Source organism: Oncorhynchus gorbuscha, linkage group LG03, assembly GCF_021184085.1.
Source record: "Oncorhynchus gorbuscha isolate QuinsamMale2020 ecotype Even-year linkage group LG03, OgorEven_v1.0, whole genome shotgun sequence".
Taxonomy (NCBI): domain Eukaryota; kingdom Metazoa; phylum Chordata; class Actinopteri; order Salmoniformes; family Salmonidae; genus Oncorhynchus; species Oncorhynchus gorbuscha.
Window position 1 is genome coordinate 25849494 of NC_060175.1, and position 27907 is coordinate 25877400.

General features: G+C 42.2%; 1 protein-coding gene across 3 annotated transcripts in view; it reads right to left on the reverse strand.

Annotated features, from left to right (window-relative positions):
* Nucleotides 1-27066, reverse strand: part of LOC124029311 (receptor-type tyrosine-protein phosphatase gamma-like) — a 274161-nt gene extending 247095 nt beyond the window's left edge. For all 3 annotated transcript variants that reach the window (XM_046341087.1, XM_046341081.1, XM_046341073.1), the window contains exon 1: nt 26506-27066. In XM_046341087.1, the coding sequence (XP_046197043.1) occupies nt 26506-26590 (85 nt within the window). In that variant the 5' untranslated portion in view covers nt 26591-27066. The remainder of the gene's footprint in view (nt 1-26505) is intronic.
* Nucleotides 27067-27907: the final 841 nt, after the last annotated feature.

Sequence of the window (27907 nt, forward strand, 5' to 3'; positions counted from 1 at the left end):
AAGCTTTTGTGTGCCTTTCCAAATCATGTCCAATCAACTGAAATTTCCATAGGTGGACTACAATCAAGTTGTAGAAAAATTGCAAGGATGATCTATGGAAACAGGACGCACCTGAGCTCAATTTTGAGTCTCATAGCAAAAGGTCTGAATATTTATTTAAATAAGTTATTTATGTTTGGGGGTCTGAATACCTACCGAATGCACTGTATTCGTTATTTTTTTTGCTACTGTTGGTAGAATTAGCTAATGATAGTCGACTGTACCTGCGCACAAGCTACGGTATTTTTCATCATACAACTTATCTTTCATATTATTTTAAAATAGTTAGCCAACATGTTTTCAGCACTTTTACTTCCCTGATTTATCAAAACTTGTTTTCTTATGCTCTCTCACGTTTCTCTGCAGCAAACAGAGTGAACAATATGTTTGGAATCGTGAGAATCGCAATACAGATCGCATCGGCACCTGAGTATCGTGATAATATCATATATCGTGAGGTCCCTGGCAATTCCTAGCCCTAGTTACAAGCATCTGAGTTGACAAATGCTAAAATGGAACTTGGTTCATAAAAACCAACGTGGGTGCATGGAAGATCACACTTGGTCCCTTTCAGACAATTTTTGTGAACTCAGTGCGGTTCACAAAATGTTTGGTGCATGGACAAACAAGTACAGAAGGTTTTGTTTAAATCAAAATGGAGGCTGTCAAAAAGTGATTGAATTCAAATGGATTTCCCCAACAGTTAGCTAGCTAAATGTCCATGAATGTTTCATGTGTACTTTGACATGCACCCAAATTAATATAATTGATTCCCAATTGGTTTTTGTATTTTAACCTGTGTGCCAAGATCACGTCTGGTGTGAATAGACAAAAATCAACACAGCGCACGGCCTGTCTGGTAAAGGTGTCCGCCTTAGTGACTCCTGAAGGTCGAGTGACTCCTGAAGGTCGAGTGGTGCCCGGTCAGTATTTTCACGTCCGGATGAAATGCATGCCCAAATTCAACTGCCTGCTACTCATCCCCAGAGGATAAGATATGCATATTATTAGTAGATTTGGATAGAAAACACTCTGAAGTTTTAAAAACTGTTTGAATCGTGTCTGAGTATAACATAACTTATTTAGCAGGCGAAACCCAGAGGACAAACCATTCAGATTATTATTTTTTCAAGGTCACTCTCTTTTCAATGGATTTTAATTGTGAATCCAGATTTCTAAAGGGACCTTCTTGCAGTTCCTATCGCTTCCACTGGATGTCAAAGGTCTTTAGAAATTGGTTGTGTAATGAAGAAATATGGCCATCTTGAATGAGGGTAACTTGAAGTGTACTGTTAGATAGAGGCGCGAGACCAGAAAACTAGCTACAGTTTGTTTTCCTCCTGTATTGAACACAAATCATCCCGTCTTCAATTTTATCAATTATTTATGTTAAAAAATACCTAAAGTTGTATTACAAAAGTAGCTTGAAATGTTTTGGCAAAGTTTACAGGTAACTTTTGAGATATTTTGTAGTCACGTAGGCAAGTTGGAACCGGTGTTTTTCTGGATCAAACGCACCAAATAAATGGACATTTTTTTATATATATAGACGGAATTAATCGAACAAAAGGACCATTTGTGATGTTTATGGGACATATTGGAATGCCAACAAAAGAAGCTTGTCAAAGCTAAGGCATGAATTATATTTTTATTTCTGCGTTTTGTGTCGCTCCTGCAGGGTTGAAATATGCTTCTCTCTCTTTGTTTACGGAGGTGCTATCCTCAGATAATAGCATCGTTTGCTTTGGCCGAAAAGCCATTTTGAAATCTGACATGTTGGCTGGATTCACAACAAGTGTAGCTTTAATTTGCTACCTTGCATGTGTGATTTCATGAAAGTTAGATGTTTATAGTAATTTGTTTGAATTTGGCGCTCTGCATTTTCACTGGCTTTTGGCCAGGTGGGACGCTACCGTCCCACATATCCCAGAGAGGTTAAAAAGGGGGCTAATGATTGTTTTGTCTGAATTACTTAGCGGCCTGGAAATACCATGACATTACAAAAGTAGGCAAATAATTATTAGGAAACAACTTTGCCATTATTTTGATGTCGTCAAATTTACTTTTGAGAAAGGCAATGTTGACATTAGCAGCAAATGTTGTAAAAAATAGTTAGCAATCCTAACTTTGGCTAGCTAAAATCCAGTGCTCTCACCTCAATCTTAGCTACCTAGCTAAAGTTATACTGCATCTAAAGTCAATCTGATGACATTACAATGATGACATAAGGTTTCCATACTAATTATTTACCTTCCTTTGAAATGTCATCATGTTTCCAAGACATTATAATGCACTTGATTAAATGAGAATCCTTCGAGTACAACCTTTCGTCTGTCAGTCCATTTCGTCGTCAGTCCATTAAATACTAGTTAAATACCATTAAATACTAGTACGCAGGATTTATACAGACTGGAAAACAGACAAAACAACTCCTTATCCAAAGAGCATCGCTCACACGCACTCATTATTTTCTTCCTTTTCCCCTGAACCATATATCCAACTAGCCCTTTCTATTTCCAGCTCCACACAGTTCTCCCTGTAGACCTCACACCGTGTTCAAAAACAAGCAGTGTTACCCTGGAGAAGAGAAGAAATACCTCAGTAAAGCCACCACAGGACCACTACACCTTCATTATTATTCATAAAAGGCCATACTTCCCTCTCTTAACCATGAGCATGGTTACCAGGTATAGCCTGGCATGGACCTGAGGGTTATGATGAACATGCTCATCCCCTGGATTACTTAACTCACCCCAGCTCAAAAATTGTATTCAGTTGAACTCAAGTAGTGATAAATATCAACAAAGACATTCACACAGTGACAGTGTTAAAAAGCAAGCTCTGCTCTCCACTCCAATGAGGGCATTCACAACACTCCGGACCAGGAAGAGAAATTGTCAGGAATACAGTACAAATACAGTATAAAATACTGTACTGTAAAATAGCCCGCCCAGGAATACATCTCTACAAAACGTTCAGCATGGTGCCTGCTATGAGAAAGCACTTTCTACCCTGGCAGGGATTAGCCTTGGGGGTCCTGAGGGCATTACTGCAGGGTTGTGTCCCAAATGGCACCCTATTCCCTATATCAGTGTTTCTCAACTCCAGTACTCCCAACAGTACATATTGTTGTTGTGGCCCCGGGCAAGCACAGCTGATTCTACATGTCAAATAATAATCAAGCCCTTGACAAGTGGAATCGGGTGTTTTTGTCTGGGGCTACAACAAAAATGTGTGCTGTGTAGGGAGTACTTGGGGACTGGACTTGGGAACCACTTCCCAATACAGTACCAGTCAAAAGTTAGGGCACACACTGACTCATTCTTCAAAGTAGCCACCCTTTGCCTTGATGACAGCTTTGCACACACTTGGCATTCTCTTAACCAATTAAAAGGTGTGCCCTTGTTGAAAGTTCATTTGTGGAATTTATTTTCTTCTTAATGCGTTTCAGCCAATCAGTTCTGCTGTGACAAGGTAGGGGTGGTATACAAAAGATAGCCCTATTTGGTAAAAGTCCATATTATGGCAACAACAACTCAAATAAGCAAAGAGAAACGACAGCCCATCATTACTTTAAGACAGGTCAGTCGATCCAGGAAAACGTTGAAAGTTTATTCAAGTGCAGTCACAAAAACCATCAAGCGCTATGCTGAAACTGGCTGTCATGAGGACCGCCAAAGGAAAGGAGGACCCAGAGGTACCTCTGCTGCAGAGCATAAGTTCATTTGAGTTACCAGCCTCCGTAATTGCAGCCCAAAGAAATGCTTCACAGAGTTCAAGTAACAGGCACATCTCAACATCAACTGTTCAGAGGCTGCATGAATCAGGCCTTCATGGTCAAATTGCTGCAAAGAAACCACTACTAAAGGACAACAATAATAAGAAGAGACTTGCTTGGGCCAAGAAACATGATCAATTGACATTAGACAGGGTGGAAATCTGTCCTTTGGTCTGATGTGTCCAAATGTGAGATTTTTGGTTCTAACCACTGTCTTTGTGAGACGCAGCGTAGGTGAACAGATGATCTCCGCATGTGTGGTTCCCACCATGAAGCATGAAGGAGGTGTGAGGGTGTGGAGGTGCTTTACTGGTGACATTGTTGGTAATTTATTTAGAATTCAAGGCACACTTAACCAGCATGGCTACAACAGCATTCTGCAGCGATACACCAACCCATCTGGTTTGCGGATAGTGGGACTGTCATTTGTTTTTCAATGGGACAATGACCCAACACACACCTCCAGGCTGTATAAGGGCTATTTGACCAAGAAGGAGAGTGATGGAGTGCTGCATCAGATGACCTGGCTTCCACAATCACCCGACCTCAACCCAATAGAGATGGTTTGGGATGATTTGGACTGTAGCATGAAGGAAAAGCAGCCAACAAGTGCTCAACATATGTGGGTAGTCCTTCAAGAATGTTGAAAAAGTATTCTAGGTGAAGCTGGTTGAGAGAATGCCAAGAGCGTGCAAAGCTGTCTTCAAGGCAAACGTTGAAGAATCTAGAATATAAAATATATTTTCATTTGTTTCACACTTTTTTGGCTACTACATGATTCCATATGTATTATTTCATAGTTTTTATGTCTTCACTATTATTCTTCAATGTAGAAAATAGTAAAAATAAAGAAAAAACGTTTAATTAGTAGGTGTGTCCAAACTTTTGACTGGTACTGTAGAGTGTGCTAAAGTGGTGACCTATAAAGGACATAGGGTGCCAATTGGGATGCTCCCTGCAAAGGTGGCAGAGATCATGTGATCCTACAGTAAATAATACAACAGACTGAGTTGACCTCTGTTCTCTCTGTTTGAATCTGCACCGGAAAAACTGGCACAATAATCTGCTTTAGTTACAGTACACTGGCTTGCAACAGTAGTGGATTAGTGGACTACAGAGTGTATTCTGGGGACATGTCAAAAATATGCTGGTTTATATTTAGTTGATGTCCTAAATCTTCATTGTAATACTGTTTACAATTAAAATACTATTAGAAAACAACAAGGTCAAGGGAAAGTTCATGTTGAGTGTGTGTGCACAGCGCAGCGCCATTGTATCTGCTACTCAACCCTTCATGTTACATTTAACATTTACATTTAAGTCATTTAGCAGACGCTCTTATCCAGAGCGACTTACAAATTGGTGCATTCACCTTATGACATCCATGTTCACATAACCACATCCAACTCTCTTCCATTTGAGCTAGAATCACATCAAGCTGCTGTCTGAATAATCCAGTAGTGGCTTTCAATCCTTCCAGCTATAGTATAGCAAGCCACATCATGTGCCATGATCAGAGTCTTTCCCACCCACTACACTGTTTTAAACAGTCATATACTGTACATGGGCGGTAGGTCCTTGTTGTATGTACTCCCAGAGGCACTGTTCCTTCATTCCAAGTTTTTAAGCTTCTAAGAGGTTTGGTGGTTGTCTATAGTTCTGTTGGACACTTCTAACCTTCTGCCATGATGATCCAGTTGAGAGCAGCATCTTCAGCTATGATGTCATTTCTTCATTAAATTACAGATTCTATGAGCCAAACAGAGGAAGAAGCAAACGCAAAACCTCTCCCAAAAGCAAAACTTTTAAAAACAGGTTTTGTTGTATAGCATTCCCAATGTTCTGTACGTAAACATTAGCTTGTGTTCGAATAAAGTGTTACCATGATGGAAATCAGGCCTAGTTATTGTGTATCAAGTCTAATGGACTCTCCTGACTTAAATCCAAACATACATATACGCCTACCAACCAGAGACATATGTAGCTTCCTCTCCACAGGGACTGCACTCGATGAGAACATTGCTAGATGTTTAGTGAAAGCATCAGACTGTGAGAGACTGCTCTTGTGGAATTCCTGGGCACCATGTGGAGAACAGATGTGCAGTAGACCCAGTCCGGCTGGCAGCTGATGTCTGTGTGGTGAGCCTAGCTGCTATCCCAGTTTGTCTCCAATGAAGAATGCCCACTGTGTTGTGAACAACTCACCCACCGACTGTTTACATGGCAATGTTCCCGGTCTATATTTTTTTGCATGGTTAGAAACTCTCCGCTTGTGTTTACTCTACTTAAGTAAGTGTTTATAAGAGGAAAGGCCACCATGTTAAATCCCATGCATTTCGAACGACAAAGACTCACTGAGCCGAAAGGTGAGAACACGGTACGAAGAACAGTGAGTGAGTTGAGGGGAGTGGTTGAGAAGAGAACGAGATGCCAAAAGAAGTGTGTGTGCTTTTTCTCATTCCTCAGGCTCTTCCTCTCCATCTCCAGCTGGAGACGGTGTTTGTGTTGACCCTCAGAACTATACCACCACTATACCATAGGCCTGCCAGGAAAAAACGAGATTGCTAAAATCAGCCAACGATGTGGTGATGGGAACACAACCCCAAGACTTATACATAAACCACAACTAATTAATAGTCAAACAAACACTAAACGCCTCTTACAACCAACCTCAATGGAAACAGGTACAATGCTGTAAATAAACAGTCTTGGTCACAGTCATAGCATTTATTATATTATGTTACATGCCTTTATAGATACTGTTAACCCTTCTTGAGATCCATCATCTTTCATTTGTGCAAGATCAAGCTTCAAGAGAAAAGAAGCTCAGTAAACTAGTCAACCACTCAGATCAGTGTTACATCTTCATCTCAACGACACACCGAGCTGACATGAGCTGAGCTGGGCGTCTGACCAATCCCTGACCTGGACATCTGCTACCTGACCAATCCCTAGTAAGGTCGCCCTCCACTAGGGAAGAACTCCTGGTCAGTAGTGACTTGACCAGTCAAATATCACTAGGTCAAAGCAGCAGCTTTGTTGTTCCTCAGAGAACCTTAGATTAGTTCCACTGTCAGGACAATTGTTTACAGAATACCTTTACTGAGATCACTTTTTGTAAACAATGACCAGATTTACTACTCTGAAACTAAATCTCTCTGACAATTAGACCCAATTGGGTCATGTAAATCATGTAGTCTCCAGCAAGTTCATTTTCCCCTCTCCACACGGTGTGGTGGGAAAAACCCTAACATCCTGGCATTTCCTCTGTACTCATAATGGTACCGTTGATGACCCAGTATTCTATTGTGTGACTGAGGAAAGACTTGACCTCTTTTGTCAAGCCCCACTGTAAGACTTCCTGAGGGGTCGTTCCACCTCAAAAAGCAAAAAGAGGATTTGAATCCTATCATTTAAAATGGCCAATTTCATTGCAATCATTTAGCTTAATATCTAAGAGGTCAAATTATATGTCAAAAAAATAAAGTTGCACCAATGCTAATATTATCTGTTTGTAACTACAGAAATCATTTCAGAGCAATCTGAGATGGTGGGTGTCATGGCTGCTGAAATGACATGGAATGACCCTGAGGAGAAGTCAATGTTGAACAAAGTTATTTTTAAACTACACACTTCAATGTGTGCTCTAAAAACAGAACAGACTTGTTTAAATATGCACTGCGTATCTACTGTTAGTGGTCTAACATTAAGGACCCCATGTCTCGACTTGCAGTCATCTAACTAACTAACAATATGCATCAGCCTTTGGTCCACCCAGTGGATTCATTCAGCCACAGGTAAAAAGCCTGTTTGTTTTGCTCACTGATTAAAATTACCTTTGAACAAATCCCAAACTGTAGCTTTAATGGTGTGCTGTGCTCAGCTCTGTGATTAAGTGTATCGGGGGCTTTGGTGAAAGCCATTAACCAGATTAGACACCGGGGGGGGGGGTAATGACAGCTCACACACATCTCCCTGCGTCCATTCAAAACAAGCAGTTCAGCCCGCCCGGCGCTATATGTACTGTGGATAAAATATTCAAATCCTAAACTAATGTCTTAAGTCAGCAAATGTGCGACCTGCCCAGAACCATTCAACAATCTCTCTACTAGTGAACTCTACAGGTCTCTACTGGACTGTACTGGATTCTACTGGAGTCTACTCTACAGTACTGAACTCTCCTGGGCTTCACTGTACTGTACTGTACAGTATACTTCCCTGGCCTGTTCTGTGTCCCCTAGCATCATCAAACAGTAGAGGATACAGTCCATGCTCCTGGGCACACATACAGTACACAGCAACAAATACTGTCACAGTGAATTTATTGGGAGTAAAGTGATGCTGTCAACGTGTGGCAATTACAGTGCTAAAGTGCTGGGTGCTTTCCGGGTCATTTCTCGGGCCGCTGTCAGGAGTTATGACTCCCTGTATGAATTGTACAGCTATTGATTTAGAAAACAATTCTACTGTAGCGACTGGCCTACTGTGAATAACATCCCACATCCGCAGCACATCATTGAGATGTTCTTAACGCCTGCAGTCGGTGATGAACCTGGACGACTGACATTAATGATGAAAACTGTAAACACTGTAGGCATCTGCCCACAAACAAGGAAAGTCAATAACACCCAAAGCAGGCCCTTCTGTTTGCCAATGACACGTTCATTCTTCATTATCATTGCAACGTTTAAGGCATTCCACTATACCAAATGTGAATCCGGTCAATTACAGGTTTTTCTTTCCTCATTATAAACTATTCCTTTAGCAGCCTGTAGCACCATCTAGCCAATTTGACCTTTCAGTAACATCAAATTGTGTGGTTCTTAAAAAGCTAATTGAATATATTTAAGAAAAGTTTTCCTCAAGTGCAGCCTCTCTTTTTCCACTGCCGCTGCTGATGAGGTATTTAGCCTGGCTGCCAACTGGCCAAATGACTGTTACAATTATAGCTAGAAATACTATAATACACTACCAAAATAGTAGAGGAGTCCAGTTCTATACATAGTGCACTCTTTTTCACCAGATCCCTATGCGCACTGGTCAAAACTAGTGCACTATATAGGGAATAGTATGCCAATTGTGACACAGTCAGCATATATCTCTACACTATGGCCCAGGGTCGGGATGCGGCCTACGCTATAGCCTCTCGTGTCATGGTGGATAACCTGGCTCTCAGAGACGGACAGGAGGGGATACGGGCCTTCATAGAGAAACGGAAGCCTGTGTGGACAAACAAAGCAGAGAAGGCCCATGATTAGTGATATCTGCTGGGCTGGCCCACCATGGCATGTGAAGGGTCAGCAGCCTCTGGGCTGGAGAGGGAGCCTGTGGATGGTTGAGGTGTTAAACTTGCCCCCAGTTGGACCTGAACCCATCACAGAACACATGCTCGAGGAGGACATTTTGAAACGAAATCCCTGTTGATTGTTCACCAATTTGTAAGTCGCTCTGGATAAGAGCGTCTGCTAAATGACTTAAATGTAATGTAATGTACACTATGCCTGCCTGCCCTGCAGCCCTCCTCCCTTCCTATTTAACTGGCCTTTGATGTTAGTGGAGAATTGATACTGCATGACTGGGCTTATGGCCACGATGAAGAGAACCATGAAGAGGGATTCAACTGATGGCTCTGTACAGCAGGCAGTTACTGTAGGCCTACAGTGTGCACTAACCACTCCAGCTGATACAAGCGTAAATTGAACGTTCCACTGAATGCACTTGTATGACGCATGTTGTGTAAAGGGAAGGAGCCATTATGTTCTGAAAGAAAGAACATTCGAGTTGCTCTTCACAACGAGTAATACATTTCTTTCAGTACGCTGGGAGTGACAGTAAGTACCGTCCTTTCATCTTTGTGCACTCAAATCAAATCAACGTTTATGGTCACGTACACAGTTTTGTAGATTGCAGAGCTTACACCTGCGATGCAGAGTCCCAACAATCGTATGTTCCGTTTGTCAAGGGAAGTGGAAAGAGAACATGTGACGCGACTTCCGCTTTTGGACGTTAACAAGGCAACACTCCATCTTAACTCCTCCACATATTCTGCATTAGTTGAACAATGCAGAAGGGAACCTTCCCCGACAGTATTTTCTCTTCTTGTCAAGACCAGTATGTAGGGGGATCTAGTGTCAGACCAGTATGTAGTGGGATCTAGTTTCAGACCAGTATGTAGTGGGATCTAGTTTCAGACCAGTATGTAGGGGGGATCTAGTTTCAGACCAGTATGTAGGGGGATCGAGTTTCAGACCAGTATGTAGGGTGATCTAGTTTCAGACCAGTATGTAGGGGATCTAGTGTCAGACCAGTATGTAGGGGGATCTAGTTTCAGACCAGTATGTAGGGGGACCTAGTTTCAGACCAGTATGTAGGGGGATCTAGTTTCAGACCAGTATGTAGGGGGATCTAGTTTCAGACCAGTATGTAGGGGGATCTAGTTTCAGACCAGTATGTAGGGGGATCTAGTTTCAGACCAGTATGTAGGGGGATCTAGTTTCAGACCAGTATGTAGGGGTTCTAGTTTCAGACCAGTATGTAGGGGTTCTAGTTTCAGACCAGTATGTAGGGGATCTAGTTTCAGACCAGTATTTAGGGGGTTCTAGTTTCAGACCAGTATGTAGGGGGATCTAGTTTCAGACCAGTATGTAGGGGGTTCTAGTTTCAGACCAGTATGTAGGGGTTCTAGTTTCAGACCAGTATGTAGGGGGATCTAGTTTCAGACCAGTATGTAGGGGGATCTAGTTTCAGACCAGTATGTAGGGGTTCTAGTTTCAGACCAGTATGTAGGGGATCTAGTTTCAGACCAGTATTTAGGGGGTTCTAGTTTCAGAACAGTATGTAGGGGGATCTAGTTTCAGACCAGTATGTAGGAGGTTCTAGTTTCAGACCAGTATGTAGGGGTTCTAGTTTCAGACCAGTATGTAGGGGGATCTAGTTTCAGACCAGTATGTAGGGGGATCTAGTTTCAGACCAGTATGTAGGGGGATCTAGTTTCAGACCAGTATGTAGGGGGATCTAGTTTCAGACCAGTATGTAGGGGGATCTAGTTTCAGACCAGTATGTAGGGGGATCGAGTTTCAGACCAGTATGTAGGGGGATCTAGTTTCAGACCAGTATGTAGGGGGGATCTAGTTTCAGACCAGTATGTAGGGGGATCTAGTTTCAGACCAGTATGTAGGGGGATCTAGTTTCAGACCAGTATGTAGGGGGATCTAGTTTCAGACCAGTATGTAGGGGGATCTAGTTTCAGACCAGTATGTAGGGGGATCTAGTTTCAGACCAGTATGTAGGGGGATCTAGTTTCAGACCAGTATGTAGGGGGATCTAGTTTCAGGCATTTATTTTACGCCTGCTATGTTAGGTTATTGCAGGTGCAACAAAATGTTTCTAGCTCCAACAGTGCAGTAATATCTAGCAAGGATCCAACATACCGTGTGAACTTCTTCCCTTTTAAATCATCTGCTCTCATCAACCAAAAACATCAAACAAATCAGGGAGAAAAGGATATACTGAAACCAGGGCCTAAAATCATCAACCGCCAAATGTGGGTAGATTTTGGCATTGGCAGGTAAGAATGTTTAATCACCAGCCCCGTTGGAAGGTGGTCACACTCAGGGCTCTACAGTGCGAGCATTTCATAAACATTATAAAAAGTCAAGAATGGGCACGTGAGTAGTGATTTATAGAAAAATAAATGCTGCAGTTGTTTTCAAAGTATTTCTGACATTTTGTTTCATATCTGGTAACGCACAAAGAAATAGAAATCCTAACGTTATAGGTATCCCACCTCGCGCAGCAGCACTGCCTGGCTGGGGGGCTGTGTGCACTGTCAATGAAGTGCTGAAAGATTCATTTTTAGAAGCAATGCGCACAGGCATAAAAGTTGGTCTAACTACTAAAGTGATACTTTATCTATGTGTTTCTTGGATATTTATTGTGTTTTGTTTACAAGTTAGGTTATTTTTCAAAGTTTGAATTTGCTTCCACTGCTAGTGAAGAGAACAGATGTTTTCGGCCTCTACTATTCAGATTCTCACAGGCACACATGAAGACTTGAGTGGCCCCATTACCACTTTCACCTTAAATGGTGGAGTTGACATTTTTTGTCTCATCTGATATTTTGGTGAGACACAGGTCACAAGATATTATATTTAATTCAGAAATGTACAACATTCCATCTTACTAGTAATACATTCCTTGTTTTAGAAACATTACTAAGCATAATCATTCACTTAATGTTATGTTTTGTGATGTAATTAATGCAAAACATATTTTGGGTGGTAAAAAATCTGAGTAGCTAGTAGATTTTTTTTATCTACTTGCCACAGTGACTGGGAGAAGGAAAAGGTTGCTTTAGGACTTGACCGAAAGTTACCTTTTCTTAAACTCTTATGTTGAATATCGTGAATATTACATGGTGAACGTTGCAGGAAGTATATATTTCTGCCTCGTCATATTACTGTTTTGCCGAACGGTGGCACTACTGAAGAACGGAAATGTAATGATATTTTGTTACCAGCCATCTTTACGTACTCTTTTACCTCCTTCATATGGGGCGGCAGGTAGCTTAGCGGTTAAGAGTGTTGGGCAGTAACCGAAAGGTCACTGGTTGACTCCCGAGCCGGCAAGGTGGAAACATCTGCCATTCTGCCCTTGAGCAAGGCAGTTAACCCATAACAACTGCTCCCCTGGCGCCGATGACGTTGATTAAGGCAGCCCCCTGCACCTCTCTGATTCAGGTGAATGGCTCAGTTAGTTGACCATAACAACTGCTCCCCTGGCGCCGATGACGTTGATTAAGGCAGCCCCCTGCACCTCTCTGATTCAGGTGAATGGCTCAGTTAGTTGACCATAACAACTGCTCCCCTGGCGCCGATGACGTTGATTAAGGCAGCCCCCTGCACCTCTCTGATTCAGGTGAATGGCTCAGTTAGTTGACCATAACAACTGCTCCCCTGGCGCCGATGACGTTGATTAAGGCAGCCCCCTGCACCTCTCTGATTCAGGTGAATGGCTCAGTTAGTTGACCATAACAACTGCTCCCCTGGCGCCGATGACGTTGATTAAGGCAGCCCCTGCACCTCTCTGATTCAGGTGAATGGCTCAGTTAGTTGACCATAACAACTGCTCCCCTGGCGCCGATGACGTTGATTAAGGCAGCCCCCTGCACCTCTCTGATTCAGGTGAATGGCTCAGTTAGTTGACCATAACAACTGCTCCCCTGGCGCCGATGACGTTGATTAAGGCAGCCCCCTGCACCTCTCTGATTCAGGTGAATGGCTCAGTTAGTTGACCATAACAACTGCTCCCCTGGCGCCGATGACGTTGATTAAGGCAGCCCCCTGCACCTCTCTGATTCAGGTGAATGGCTCAGTTAGTTGACCATAACAACTGCTCCCCTGGCGCCGATGACGTTGATTAAGGCAGCCCCCTGCACCTCTCTGATTCAGGTGAATGGCTCAGTTAGTTGACCATAACAACTGCTCCCCTGGCGCCGATGACGTTGATTAAGGCAGCCCCCTGCACCTCTCTGATTCAGGTGAATGGCTCAGTTAGTTGATCATAACATAGCAGAGGGATGAGAGCTCTGGATCCCACTGGCGTTCCAGATGAAAGGGTCTGACCGTGCCATTGGTGGGCTGGCATGAAGAGAACAGCCAAGGTGACAGAGATCTCAGTGCGCAGAATTGATGATTATATCTCGACACGGGAGAGGTGACAGCCTTCATTTCTACAAGAGCAGTAGCACTGTGAAAGGCAACGACCAAAATGACCAATGACATGGAAAGAGACCCATTCAATACACCTCAATGAACCGCCACTGTGTTTTAACTGCCCATAGTTTTCTACACTGATGTTTATGTGTGTGTGTGTGTGTCTAGAATCCCCTAGCTAGCTAATCATCTGGCTGGGGAGAGGAGAGGTTGTCTCTGCTGTGATAAACACACGTGTCACATGACTGGGGACAAATCCTGTCAACAACAGACATCCACTATCAGGCCAATAGCTCCTCTACCAGTGTGATGGGAAGGCAGGGAGCGATGCACACAGAGATGTGACCAAACAACCTTCTTACTTGTCCCCCCATAATCTGGTTTCAGGCTTATTCTGAACTAGATATGAAGTTAGGATTACAAAACAGGCTGCTTCTTTCAAATTCATTCATTGTCATACTGTTCTACTTTTTCACTTCCAGAATCTAGATCCCATTTTTTGGTTAGCAACTGCTACTTTATGACAGTTTGACAATAAATGAGAGCTATCTTTTGTTGAGAGAAGCCTGAAACAATGTTATTGAAATATGAAAATGTCAGAAGAAAAGGTCATGATATTGAAATGTCTGGTTAATTACAGCTGCTACTAGAGGGTGGTTGGATGTTTGTGTTAGGGGAAGTGAAACATTTGCATTATCTCCACAGGGGTTATGTCAACAGCATGGATATGGAGACTTCTCTACTGCACACTAAACACTGCTCTCTCTGCCTCAAAAACTTACTCACTCAGCAGTTCTTCCCCATCAATTTGGGCACAAATATTCACAACGGAGGCTTTTGTCATTCATGGTTAAATAATATTTTACTTTAACTTCAACTTAAGTCATGTCATATTACACAAAAAAAACTAAACAAAAAGTTAACTTCTCAAAGAGAATTCTAAAATCTACTAAGCGACAGGTGTTGGGTCCAACTCATCCAGGAAAAGTTGTGGTCTGTCTGACTGCAGTTACTTCCTGTGATATGTCACTGGGATAATATCATGACATCGTGCAAATGCCTTGCTGCTTACATCTCCAGACTTCACCACTGTGATGACTGCGATCTGAAATGTGCATCTGTAAATGTTCACAAACTTTGTCCACTCAAAGTACATTTGAGCTGATCACAGTGACTGGCGCAAAGTACTTACACAAACACAGGCATGCACACATACAGTAACTACACACACACACACACAGTCATGCACACACACACGTACCCAAATACACAACAGAGGGCGCTGCAGTGGATAGCAGCAGTCTTAAGGCGCACGGATGCCTCCCAATCAGGAACAGTTTGTAACCGTTTGTGCTACCGAAATTCGGCTTGCCACAAGAAATGTTTTGGTGTGCACAAATACTTTTTTTTTTAACTTGCCAAAGACAAAAACAAACCAAAACGTGTTTTTAAGACATTTTACGTTTTGGTTTGTTTTGGTCTTTGGCAAGTTTTTTTTAAGTGTTCGTGCACACAAAAATATTTCTTGAGGCAAGCCGAAATTCAGAAACTGAAATCTACACTCCTTCGGTGATGAACTGTTGGGGTGATACAAGTTTCTTTTCCTTGATTCAGCCCGAAACTCAGTGTGGATTCCACATGGCAAACAACAACAACATTGAGCATCACTTGGCCGAGGAGGTACAGAAGTAACTGCATCTCTACGATTCTAGCCATGCATTATATAAAGACCAGCATGTAAAGTCTAATTCATGGAGGAAAATTGCAGAGACAGTGGGTTCAGACCCAGTCACTCGTTTGAAAAAGTGTGGTAATGTTCGTTGCAGCTTCCCTGGCTTGTTAGGCATGTGAAGCATGGGAAGAAGGAAAGCAACTTCACCAGTCTTCATCAGAGGATGAGGTGTGTTGTATTTTCATTGTAGTCAAGGAAAACATTAGCCATTTTTGCTAACAAAAGCTAATAAATTAGCGCTAGCTACTTGGATGTCTAGCTAGCATAATAGCAGACGCGTGGAGAGAAAGCAAGCCAACCAACAAAAAAAACCTTTTTTAAACTTTTTGGTCAAACATAATTTTGTCAGAGAAAGAAAATCTAAGCTTCCCATCTCGGTAAAACCGAAGTCAAAGTTCAGTAGCAAGGTCCGGCTAGCTAAAATGTTACAAAATTGTAACTTGGCCAGGCCTACTCAACTCTTGAAAGGTTTGAAACATTGTAGTTAATTGTAGTCTGAGTTAATGATATTTGATACGTGGTTCATTGATACTTTTGGATGGTTTGCATATGTGTACTAAATAGCCCTGTAATTTCTTTCTTTTTCAAAAAGGCAAACACCAGTGAATGGGGACAGCACCAGCTGTTCACCGCCCCCCAGCCCATATCCCACACTGAACTGCAGTGCAGAATGGGAAACCATCTCCATGCCGGACCTAGGAAGCTCTATCCTGGGCCCACCTCCAAGACCTACTCCTCACTAATGCCACAGAGCAGCAGCAGTAGTAGCAGGGGCGTGAGAAGGAAGAAAAGAGCTGTAGACTCCGGTCGTGCACCGAGCCAACAGTTTGTCCCAGAGGTAAAACATTTCAGACTCTCCTCCTTTATTTCCCTTTCCTCACCACACTGCTGTTAACAGACACTCCTCTAATTTCCCCCTCTCTTCACAGGGCCATGGCACCTACAGCAGATTTCATGGATGAAATATCACCAAAACTGGGAGGAATTCGATCACCAGCTGAATGACTTGAAGCGTGACTTCAGGAAGAGGACATGGATCAAACGACTGGGACCACAGTGAAATGAACAATGTTCTGGTGTTGTTCAGACATCTCAGGAGTCAGGCACTTTCATGTTTTACACATGTTGTTTACGTCCGTTTTTTCGCAGACACTTGTAATGTACAAATAATTACATTTGTCTGACACTTGAATTATATTTAATTGACACGTGTTGTTTCCATGTCTGTTCTCAGCAGACACTTCTGTGTTGTATTGTGGTTTACTTTCAGAGCCCAGATGAAAGAATAAAGATGTATTTTTGTGTACTAAAAAAGCTCTGTTTCTTCATCTCAATACAAGGTGTTTCAATGCGTTATTTTTGAACATGAAGTGTTGACAACATTGAGAAGAGCTGTGTTTCACAGACTTTACAGGCTGTCTTCTACTTGTGTGGTGTAGTTCAATCTAATCTTAATCTTAAATATAATATTAAAGCACAGTGAGATATAATCAAGTTTCATTTAATTAACAAGATCAAAAATAATTTTAGTACAAAGTACTTTGGTTCACGGTGCACACAAAGAAGAACTGTGAGTCTGTGTGTGTCCATCAAGGATATGTGTGGGTGAGCAGTCCATAGGCCTAACATAGGCCTATTCTGCATGATTGGCTGGCCTTGGGTTGAGTTGTCTTCTCCTTACCATGTCTTCCTGCAATGGCACAGGTCCAGGGAGGGAGAGGAAGAAGTCCCTGAGCTTGTTTCTTGTTTCACTTGCAAGCAGTGTCGCCCTGGCACGAGAGTCTCCCTGGCTCTTGGAGATTGTTGTCCCCTGCCACAACTCTGCTCCACTCTCCAGGTTGGTAGATGCCAGAAGGGAGGGTCATGTCACCAAAAGCAGGAAGCACGTATCTTGCATTCAGCTCATGAGCTTCATCCGTGGAGGACAGGTAGTTGTGGAGAGACACACATGCCTTCACAATGTCCTTAGCCTTTTCAAGGGTACACTAGATTGGACGATCAAGAATCCTCATCCTTCCAGTCATGATGCCAAATGCATTCTCTATGACTCTATGAAAACGAGAGTTGCGGTAGTTGTACAGTCGTGGCCAAAAGTTGAGAATGACACAAATATTAATTTCCAAAAAGCTTGCTGCTTCAGTGTTTTAGATATTTTTGTCAGGTGTTACTATGGAATACTGAAGTATAATTACAAGCATTTCATAAGTGTCAAATGCTTTTATTGACAATTACATGAAGTTGATGCAAAGAATCCATATTTGCAGTGTTGACCCTTCGTTTTCAAGACCTCTTCAATCCGCCCTGACATGCTGTCAATTAACTTCTGGGCCACATCCTGAGTGATGGCAACCCATTCTTGTATAATCAATGATTGGAGTTTGTCAGAATTTGTGGGTTTTTGTTTGTCCACCCGCCTCTTGAGGATTGACCAGAAGTTCTCAATAGGATTAAGGTCTGGGGCCATGGACCCAAAATATTGATGTTTTGTTCCCCGAGCCACGTAGTTATCACTTTTGCCTTATGGAAAGGTGTCCATCATGCTGGAAAAGGCATTGTTCGTCACCAAACTGTTCCTGGATGGTTGGGAGAAATTGCTCTTGGAGGATGTGTTGGTACCATTCTTTCTTCATGGCTGTGTTCTTAGGCAAAATTGTGAGTGAGCCCACACCCTTGGCTGAGAAGAAACCCCACACATGAATGGTCTCAGGATGCTTTACTGTTGGCATGACACAGGACTGATGGTAGCGCTCACCTTGTCTTCTCCTCAGAGAAGCAACACCACACATGAATGGTCTCAGGATGCTTTACTGTTGGTATGACACAGGACTGATGGTAGCGCTCACCTTGTCTTCTCCTCAGAAAAGCAACACCACACATGAATGGTCTCAGGATGCTTTACTGTTGGTATGACACAGGACTGATGGTAGCGCTCACCTTGTCTTCTCCTCAGAGAAGCAACACCACACATGAATGGTCTCAGGATGCTTTACTGTTGGTATGACACAGGACTGATGGTATGACACAGGACTGATGGTAGCGCTCACCTTGTCTTCTCCGGCCAAGCTTTTTTACTGATGCCCTAAACAATCGGAAAGGGGTTTCATCAGAGAAATGACTTTACTCCAGTCCTCAGCAGTCCAATCCCTGTACCTTTTGCAGAATATCAGTCTGTCCCTGATGTTTTTCCTGGAGAGAAGTGGCTTCTTTGCTGCCCTTCTTGACACCAGGCCATCCTCCAAAAGTCTTCGCCTCACTGTGCGTGCAGATGCACTCACACCTGCCTGCTGCCATTCCTGAGCAAGCTCTGTACTGGTGGTGCCCCGATCCCGGTGGTGCCCCGATCCCGCAGCTGAATCAACTTTAGGAGATGGTCCTCGCGCTTGCTGGACATTCTTGGGCACCATGAAGCCTTCTTCACAACAACTGAACCGCTCTCCTTGAAGTTCTTGATGATCCGATAAATGGTTGATTTAGGTGTAATCTTACTGGCAGCAATATCCTTGCCTGTGAAGCCCTTTTTGTGCAAAGCAATGATGACGGCACAGGTTTCCTTGCATGTTTGACAGAGGAAGAACAATGATTCCAAGCACCAACCTCTTTTTGAAGCTTCCAGTCTGTTATTCGAACTCAATCAGCATGACAGAGTGATCTCCAGCCAAAAAAATTTGAAACTGGAGCAGCAGCACAGTTTATGGGGACAGCAAGGAGCCATCTCCTAATCAACATTCACACCTGTGTTAATGAGAGAATCACTGACATGATGTCAGCTAGTCATTTTGTGGCAGGGCTGAAATGCAGTGGAAATGTTTTTGGAGGATTCAGTTCATTTGAATGTCAACGAGGGACTTTGCAATTAATTGCAATTCATCTTATCACTCTTCATAACTTTCTGGAGTATATGCAAATTGCCATCATACAAACTGAGGCAGCAGACTTTGTGAAAATTAATATTTGTGTCATTCTCAAAACTTTTGGCCACGACTGTAGGTACACCCAGGTTCATTGACATGGACACCTGTGAATGAGAGGTAACAAGAGACTGTCAGATATAGAATATTGCCTATTTGGTCAACAGCAATAAAACACCATACCCTTTTCCAGGAACCATATTCCAAAAGCCTTGATAAAATTGTATTTCCCATATAGAGTTACATATATGTATGCCGTAACAAGGGAAATGAGAAAAAGTGAAGTGTGGTACATGGCAGAACAGCAGGTGGTGGTAAATTGAGGGTCTTCTGCAGCAGTTTGGATCCAAAAGAACTCTTGAAACACCCCACCATCGCTCTCTCTGCAGTACGCCCCTACATCTGTCTCGTGCCTATATGTCTTGCTAGGTAAAGCAAATATTGAAGATCCCACTTAAGTGTCTCTCTGTGTCACTAATATATTCTCCTGCAGGTCTCTTCCTGGTAAAGGCCGTAGATGGCTATGACCAGCTCATTGCCCTCCAATGTCCCGGGGTAATATTGCCACGTTCCCTCCTTCTTTTTTTCAGGTGAACATCTTTTAAGTGAGTATGCAAGTACACTCGGCTAGGTGCCACCCAAACCGAAGCATGCCAACGCCTTTAAGGGCTCCTGACCAATTCTGCTATTTTGTGTGTGGGGGTTTTCTATGCTGATCTTAACATTTTTTGTACATAATGTCTCCACCATAATTTCCATCTTTAACTCTGCATAACTGGAAAAGGTCCTGTAAGTAAGCATTTTACTGTTAGTCTACACCGGTTGTTTATGAAGCATGTGACAAAATAATACACGTCCAACGTAGGGTCTCTCGGCCTTGGAAGTACAGCAGGCCAGGCCGCATGTCTCAAAGTACATTATGATAATGTTTATTTTTAAAAAGGCTGCCTGAAATGTCAGTCTGTTTTGGTGGGATGGAGTTTTGACCTGCCTGGTGCTATCACTAGGCGGCACATTTGTTAATAGACTTCCAAACCTCTCTGCCAATAACAGCTACTTTTCAGTTTTACCCTCCCCACTCTGACATAATTATTGCTTGAGAAATTGCTCTTTGCAAAGAAGCAATTTTTGTTCCTTTTTGACCATTTTAATTGAAAACAATCACAGTAAGGTACGGAATTGTTACCCAGAAATGATTTGATATGGAGATAAAAATAGCTGCACTGGATCTTTCTAAAGTGGTAAAAACAAACATCACTGCTAGGATTTAATGAGGAGGCTATTCACTAGGACTAAGAGCGGCTGCACTGTTGGAGTGAGAAGCTTTGCTTGCTGATCTACAGTCAGAAGTTTACATACAATTTAGCCAAATACATTTAAACTGACATTAAATCCTAGTAAAAATTCCCTGTCTTAGGTCAGTTAGGATGACCACTTTATTTTAAAAATATGAAATGTCATAATAATTGCAGAGAGAATTATTTATTTCATCTTTTATTTCTTTCATCACATTCCCAGTGGGTCAGAAGTTTACATACACTCAGTTAGTATTTGGTAGCATTGCCTTTAAAATATTTAACTTGGGTCAAACATTTTGGGTAGCCTTCCACAAGCTTCCCACAATAAGTTGGGTGAATTTTGGCACATTCCTCCTGACAGAGAAGGTGTAACTGAGTCACGCTTTTTCAGTTCTGCCCACAAATTTTCTATAGGATTACGGTCAGGGCTTTGTGATGGCCACTTTGTTGTCCTTAAAGGCATTTTGCCACAACTTTGGAAGTATGCTTGGTGTCATTGTCAATTTGGAAGACCCATTTGTGACCAAGCTTTAACTTCCTGACTGATGTCTTGAGATGTTGCTTCAATATATCCACATAATTTTCCTCCCTCATGACGCCATCTATTTTGTGATGTGCACCAGTCCCTCCTGCAGCAAAGCACCCCCACAACATGATGGTGCCACCCCCGTGCTTCACGGTTGGGATGGTGTTCTTCGGCTTGCAAGCCTCCCCCTTTTTCCTACAAACACGTGTCATGACTTGCCAAAACTATAGTTTGTTAATTAACAAGAAATCTGTGCAGTGTTTGAAAAACAAGTTTTAATAACTCCAACCTAAGTGTATGTAAACTTCCGACTTCAACTGTAGAGGCCTTCTACTAGGAAAACAAGGACATCAAATCAACAGAAATCAACTCAGTTTGTTTGCTTGTGGTGTGTGTTTACAGGCAGAGACATGCCAGGCTCGAGGTCTCAGGCTAAGATGTTCATTTCATTACACCTGTCCCTCAAGCAACACTCACAAATTGTGTTGGGGAGGAATGCACTTAAATACTGAACTGTGTACTCCATTGCTCGTAGCTTTCAGCAAGATAATTCTATACTTCATTCCAACTCCCATATTGCATCATTCTGTGAAAGATAGGCCTACTGTATGTACCCTCAGGTGACAGTGTGGTTGAGTGCCATAACCTCATGTTGAACAGAATCTTTCATTCCTCCATGTGTTTTACAGTTAATACATGTTCGATGCGTAGTCAAATTTAGGAAATTAACGAGTAGCATGTAGATACTTTGAGCAATTCTAGGTCTGCTGTTGCCTTGGTAATATTAACTTTTATTCAAATCAAAACAGACAGAGTAGGCAGGGCTTTCCACTTGTCCAGTTCAGGGGTTACCATCTGGCTCCACAAAGAAGAGAAGAGTTTGCTAAGGCAAGACAAACTATTTGGAATGGTTAATAAGAGGGCTGTGGTATTCCTGAAAAGACTTGCTTTCCACAAGGTGAGTCATGGTGTCACTAACCTTCAAAGCCAGTCTTTGGAAAATCCATTCTTCTGGAGGAAACACAACGATAGCTAGCATAAATCACCAGACCACAATTTTGATTCCAAAGACGGAAAGCTTGGGTACATCTCTTTTGAGGTTCCTACTGATAAAGTATGGTGAACTGTGTTTCTGTTTCAGCATGGAAGAGACATGAAAGAATGACCAACTGATCTCTGATAGAAAAATGTGCATTTCGATCGATGTGTCCAATTACTTTTAATGCCTTTGTTTTATCGATCCCTTTGGCTTTCAGTTAAATGATTTACTACCTTTCAATATGCAGGTCAGGGATTGGAGAGGAGAGAGAGGCAGAGACGCGATGGGGAGAAAGAACGATCCCTTTCTGATTTCATTATATTGGCAGCCACTCAAACACAACAGAGCTTAGGCCTCATTAGGCATGAGGGAAGCAGACACTACAAAGAATGAAATACACAGTATTGCATTAAACAAAGAATGTCTGTAGGCTGTTTACAAGAGCTCCTTAAAGCCGAGATCCACGAAAGATCTGCGCCACTGGCCGCACCACCACCATTGTTATTGTTTTTGTTGCCGGGGAACAGCATGGTAAAAAAAAATGCAGTACATATTGTGCTGTTCGATCACTTGTGCAATGATGTCTAAGGGGGAAAAACTGTGTTCGTTGTTTGCAGTAACTTCTTAGTTGTTGTATTATCAAACGTGGCAGTTTCACCATTAAGGATTGCAGCCTCAAGGTATTGTGTGTGTGTGTGGTGTGTGTGTGGTGTGTGTGTGGTTTGTGTGTGGTGTGTGGTGTGTGTGTGGTGTGTGTGTGGTGTGTGTGTGTGTGTGTGTGTGTGTGTGTGTGTGTGTGTGTGTGTGTGTGTGTGTGTGTGTGTGTGTGTGTGTGTGTGTGTGTGTGTGTGTGTGTGTGTGTGTGTGTGTGGTGTGTGTGGTGTGTGTGTGGTGTGTGTGTGTGTGTGTGTGTGTGTGTGTGTGTGTGGTGTGTGTGTGTGTGTGTGTGTGTGTATATGGCTGTTTTGCCGTCTTAGCTATCAGTCTGTCAGACTGACACATCACAACACTCTGTACAGGTTCAGCCTTTCCCTGTCATCAACTAATAGTATGGAAAACAAACACACACACAATCATAGGACGGAGAGCACATGCAGACACACAGCTGTACACACACACGCAAACACTTCACAATGTCTTATACACAGCTAAGACACGCATACACAATATCAGTTTAATATGATGTATACTATATAAAGCACACTTATTGAATTTTCAAGTCTCCTTAAATATCACTTACATAAGAAACTCTCATGTCACGTAAACATATAACAATAGAGCACAAACAGAATTCCAAAACAGAGGAGAAGCATGTCCTTGGAAAACCCAACCCTTCCAAGTCAAAATAATCCAACAACCCTCCATTTTACTCTAGCCTCCTTTAAACAAGTAGGAAACAGATTCCGTGTTGAGAGTTCCATTAACAGAAAGGCCCTCCACTGTGCGTAACTCTCTCAGCAGAGCTGGGCCATATCAAAAAGACTCTGGAACCTTCTAAACACAGCCAACATCAAGAGACCTTTGCATCTAAGGACAGCATAGGGTCGATCAAATCAACAGAGGCAAAACAGTAGTAACTTTGCCAAATACCAAAATATAAGATGTGCCTTTTTCACTTCAGACATGCATTTAAGACAGGGCTTGTATGTACTGTACTCCTATATGACTGGATCCTTGATTTGTATTTGTCAGTATTTTTTTTAAGTACTTTTTGCTCCCTCATCTATACAGAGAACTGCTTGGATTACCGAGAGTACCAAATCCTCCATGATGCTTCAAACCAAATCAAATGTTATTTGTCACATACACATGGTATTGCGATTGTAGCAAAATGCTTCAATCACTCCATTGTTTGATGTGAGGGGAGGTGAACGTGCTGTGTAACCAGTGAAGGACTTCAGACATGAACACTGCTTCGTTTAAACATGGGATGAAATACTGTAGCTTGGTTTCAGCTTTGCTCTAATAATAAGGTGAAAGAGTGTATCTATCAAACCAAATCAATAGAGGGGTTACTGTGTTAGAAAATGTCGAGAGGGTCTTGCAGAGAAAGACAATAGCCTACAGTAGCAAAAGAGTAAACATCATCAGTGACAAGAACGTGCCTCTTTCTGAGACTGTTTGAACTTGGAAGTGCTGTGAGCCATCTCTTCATAGCATTCCATCACAACAACACATTATGTACCATACAGCTCACACTCATTGAAAATGAACACATTAACATGACCCATCCATTAGGGATATTCCCACAATAACAGGACAAACATTTTATGGGGACTAGGTCTTTAAATGCCAAGGACCATCTACATTGACTGAATAACAGCAACAATAGCACATTAAAAATCACAGTCAAAAGACACCATGAGGAGGCAGAGAAAGGGCAGGATGTATATCAGGTAAACCGCTGCCAGAGAATTTCCCTTCCAATTCTCCATACTGCCCTCTACCCACCCAGAGTAGTAGCTACTGACTCTTCAGCTGTAAATTCAGCTAACTTGATAGCTCACATCAGGGAGGGATTGTTTAAGAGAAGGATGGAAGAGGGGGTGGAGACAGAGGACAGTCATTGATATGTCTGAGTCCTTGAGTGCAGCAGTATTAGTCCTTTAGTAAGAGTGCCTTATTGCCTGGACATTCATCACTGTTCTAATGAAGTTTAAGGAGGAGAGTGGATGGAACGCAGAGCATATTCTCCTGGCTAGAGTATGGCTCTCCTCTCTCTCTGGAGGTCTGGACCTGCATAAAGTGTCTCAGAGTAGGAGTCCTGAATGATCTAGAATCAGTTTGGCCTTTTAGATCATCATAAATAAGATTATATGGACAGGGGGTTGAGGACTCACACTCTGAGACACTTTATGAATACGGGATCTAATCTGAATGTATCTCAGACAGTACCATAATCCCCCTGCTCTTCTTCCTCATCTCTGTAGCCTGGGTGCTGATTGGACAGGTGATGGGATGCAGACGGTGCAAACCAGATGTGACCAGGGGGATATGGTGATCAGATAAATATTCTGGATGGTTGAACTTCAGTTCAATGTGGCTGTGAGTGACCTGCTGAATAGGACCTGTGACAGACTGGACACAACTTATGGAAACTGAAACCATGTAACTCTTCTGTGTGAATCTTGAGTAATATTTTTTAAGATATGCACATCCATGGCAGCAGTATCATTTGTCTGTCCAGTGGCTGGACCCTCCCTGATTTTGTCCTAGAAAATGTTATTACTGTCCTCTCTCTCATCCCTCACCTCTTCATCTCTCACCCCTCGGCCTGAAAAGCTCCTATGGGACCAACACTACAATCACATTGGGAAACTATTACATGATTGATGACTGAATCTCAATATGTGACTTGTTCAGCCTCTTATACTGAGGTGGGAGCAAAGAATAGCAGAGTTGAACTTAGAGTGCAGCTGTGCAGACAACAGGTGAAAACACAAGTACCATGTTATAACAATGTAGCTATGAGGCTGTAATAAGATGACATGCATGTTTTATTTAAAGTTCACAAGGGGTGTTTGTAACTTTCCATCAAGGTCATCAACTATGATACACTGCTTAATCTAGAAACCACACATTGCAGCAATGTAATGGCATGAGTGCATCCCCTTGGTTTGCAACCATATTCTTAAGTTGAGAAGTCTGCACTCAACAACCAATGTTAGCCTTTAGTGCTGAATTATATGGACACAATCAGTAGGTCATTTTGTATTTCTCTGAATGCCTAGTATTATCTAGGCTGTTTCGTCATATTCACCATTCACAAGTGTAAATGATGAACTGCTCCATTGAGTGTGTGTGTACTTAAAGGCTATATGCACTCAAACATGCCATTGTTTATGTTTTGCACTCAGAATTATAGCCTAGGCTATCAAAGTCGTAGGCTTTGATGGTGCATTAAAACCTCGGCTCTGGACGGCCATGCGCGGGAGCGATGGAATTTAGGAGACGTGATCCCTCGATTCGTTCTCTAGGCACCGGCCAGGTTCCAGTCCCACTGTTACATCACTACATACTGTATGTGTGCATCGATCAGACCTGCTAAAGTACCGGACAGACATTGACGCCCTGTCACCTTCTGTATGAGCTAAGAATCGCGCAAAATCTTCTCGGCTGGTTTACTGAAACCATTAGAACATTGTATAGCGTAATATTACGCATAGACTCATTCTTCTCCATTCGAGGTCATGTCATTTTAATTATGTTGAATTGCTGACAGGAGTGGCCCATTTCAGTCGCATTATGTATGTAGGATGAAGGTCCTCTCTTCCATGCGTGCGGCAGTAGCTATAGCAGCAAGTCTTCTCGTCCTGTTATCTTTTCGTGATTGGGGTAACATAACATCGGCAATGTTATTCCCCTTGACTACACGACACATATCAGAGCATTATTTCCTACATATGCATGACACACACTGCAATGAACATTGTCAAATATAATACAATATTGCAAACCATGCAACGACTTACCAGGATAGCAGTGGGTAAACATGGCCAATGCTGAAAACATGAAGGATAAGGTCCACCAGTGGCTAGATTCCAGTATTCGCCGCATGTCAGAATAGTCATCGAGAGCAACAGAAGGCAACGGGTGACAAAGTTTGAGGTCTACAAAATTACATAAACTTGATTGCAGAAAACACACGTAAACCACATAGGATTTGAACACAGCTGCAACCCCAAATTGAGTTTAGTTTGATGGTAATTCAATTGAAACAAATCAGCATATGTTTCGAAGAATATCTATGGATGCGGACCGCAGATAAATAGTTGTGATGGTCCGCCACATGCAGACAGGCTTTCTTTTCACGGAGAAAAAGTCAATCCTAGAGGAAAAGTAAACGAGTCCGACTCAATTTCGTAAACTTGAAGAGAAAGTGTTCGAATAATACTGTTTGTATGTGTTCGTCCTTTCAGCGGTGACTCGCGCGGTCACTTAGATTGATTGTAGAGAGAATGTTGCAAAGGCAAGGGCAGCGCTGGAAGCGTTCCATTCTTCCATCCAGGAAGTAGCGGCATGCGTGTGAGGGTTCTGGCGGACCGTTTAGAATAGATCGAGCTGCACGGTCGGGAGGGAAAATCAGAGCTCGGGACGCTGGATCCTAGCGCCGTCTTTTGGAATTCGAATAAACCTACAGCAACACTAAAACATTGTTTCAAGTTCTTATTTTTATACAAATCACTTTCTACTCGTGATAACTATTTTTCTACAACTACAAATTGTTTTCTACGCGTGATAACTTTTTTTTCTACGACTACAAAGTGCTAACTTGCTAATCTGCTAACCATGTGTATGTGACAAATAAAATTTGATTTGATTTGTCTACTCGTGTCTTTTTCTTCTCGTCAAATCCCTGCCAAAAATCTGGTTTACCTTAATTAACGCCTACAAATGTGGAGTAGCAGGTTTGCCATATCTGTCATGTTTGCGCATTATCTCTCCTATATGCAAATCTTTATGGCAGTCATTTGACTTATTTTACTTTTACTTTATTTTACATTTTACTTTACTTAGGCCCTTGGAAATTACCTACATATTTGCAGTTATTAAAAAAAATAGAAAGCAATATATCCATTTACAAATACAAATCAAAAGGTGTTTGTGGATAGTGAATTGCATTTGTGGATGGTGATTTACATTTGTGGAAAGTGATTTACATTTGTGGAAAGTGATTTACATTTGTGGATTGGTGATTTACATTTATGGTTTGGTGATTTACATTTATGGATTGGTACTTATTTGTACAGATCATGATACACGAATAAAACATGCAGGCTGTGTGTTCACAATACATTTGGCATGATATTGAATCCATAGATATGGCCTCTGCAGAAATCTAGGCATTCATACATTCATACGTCTTGCCTTGAG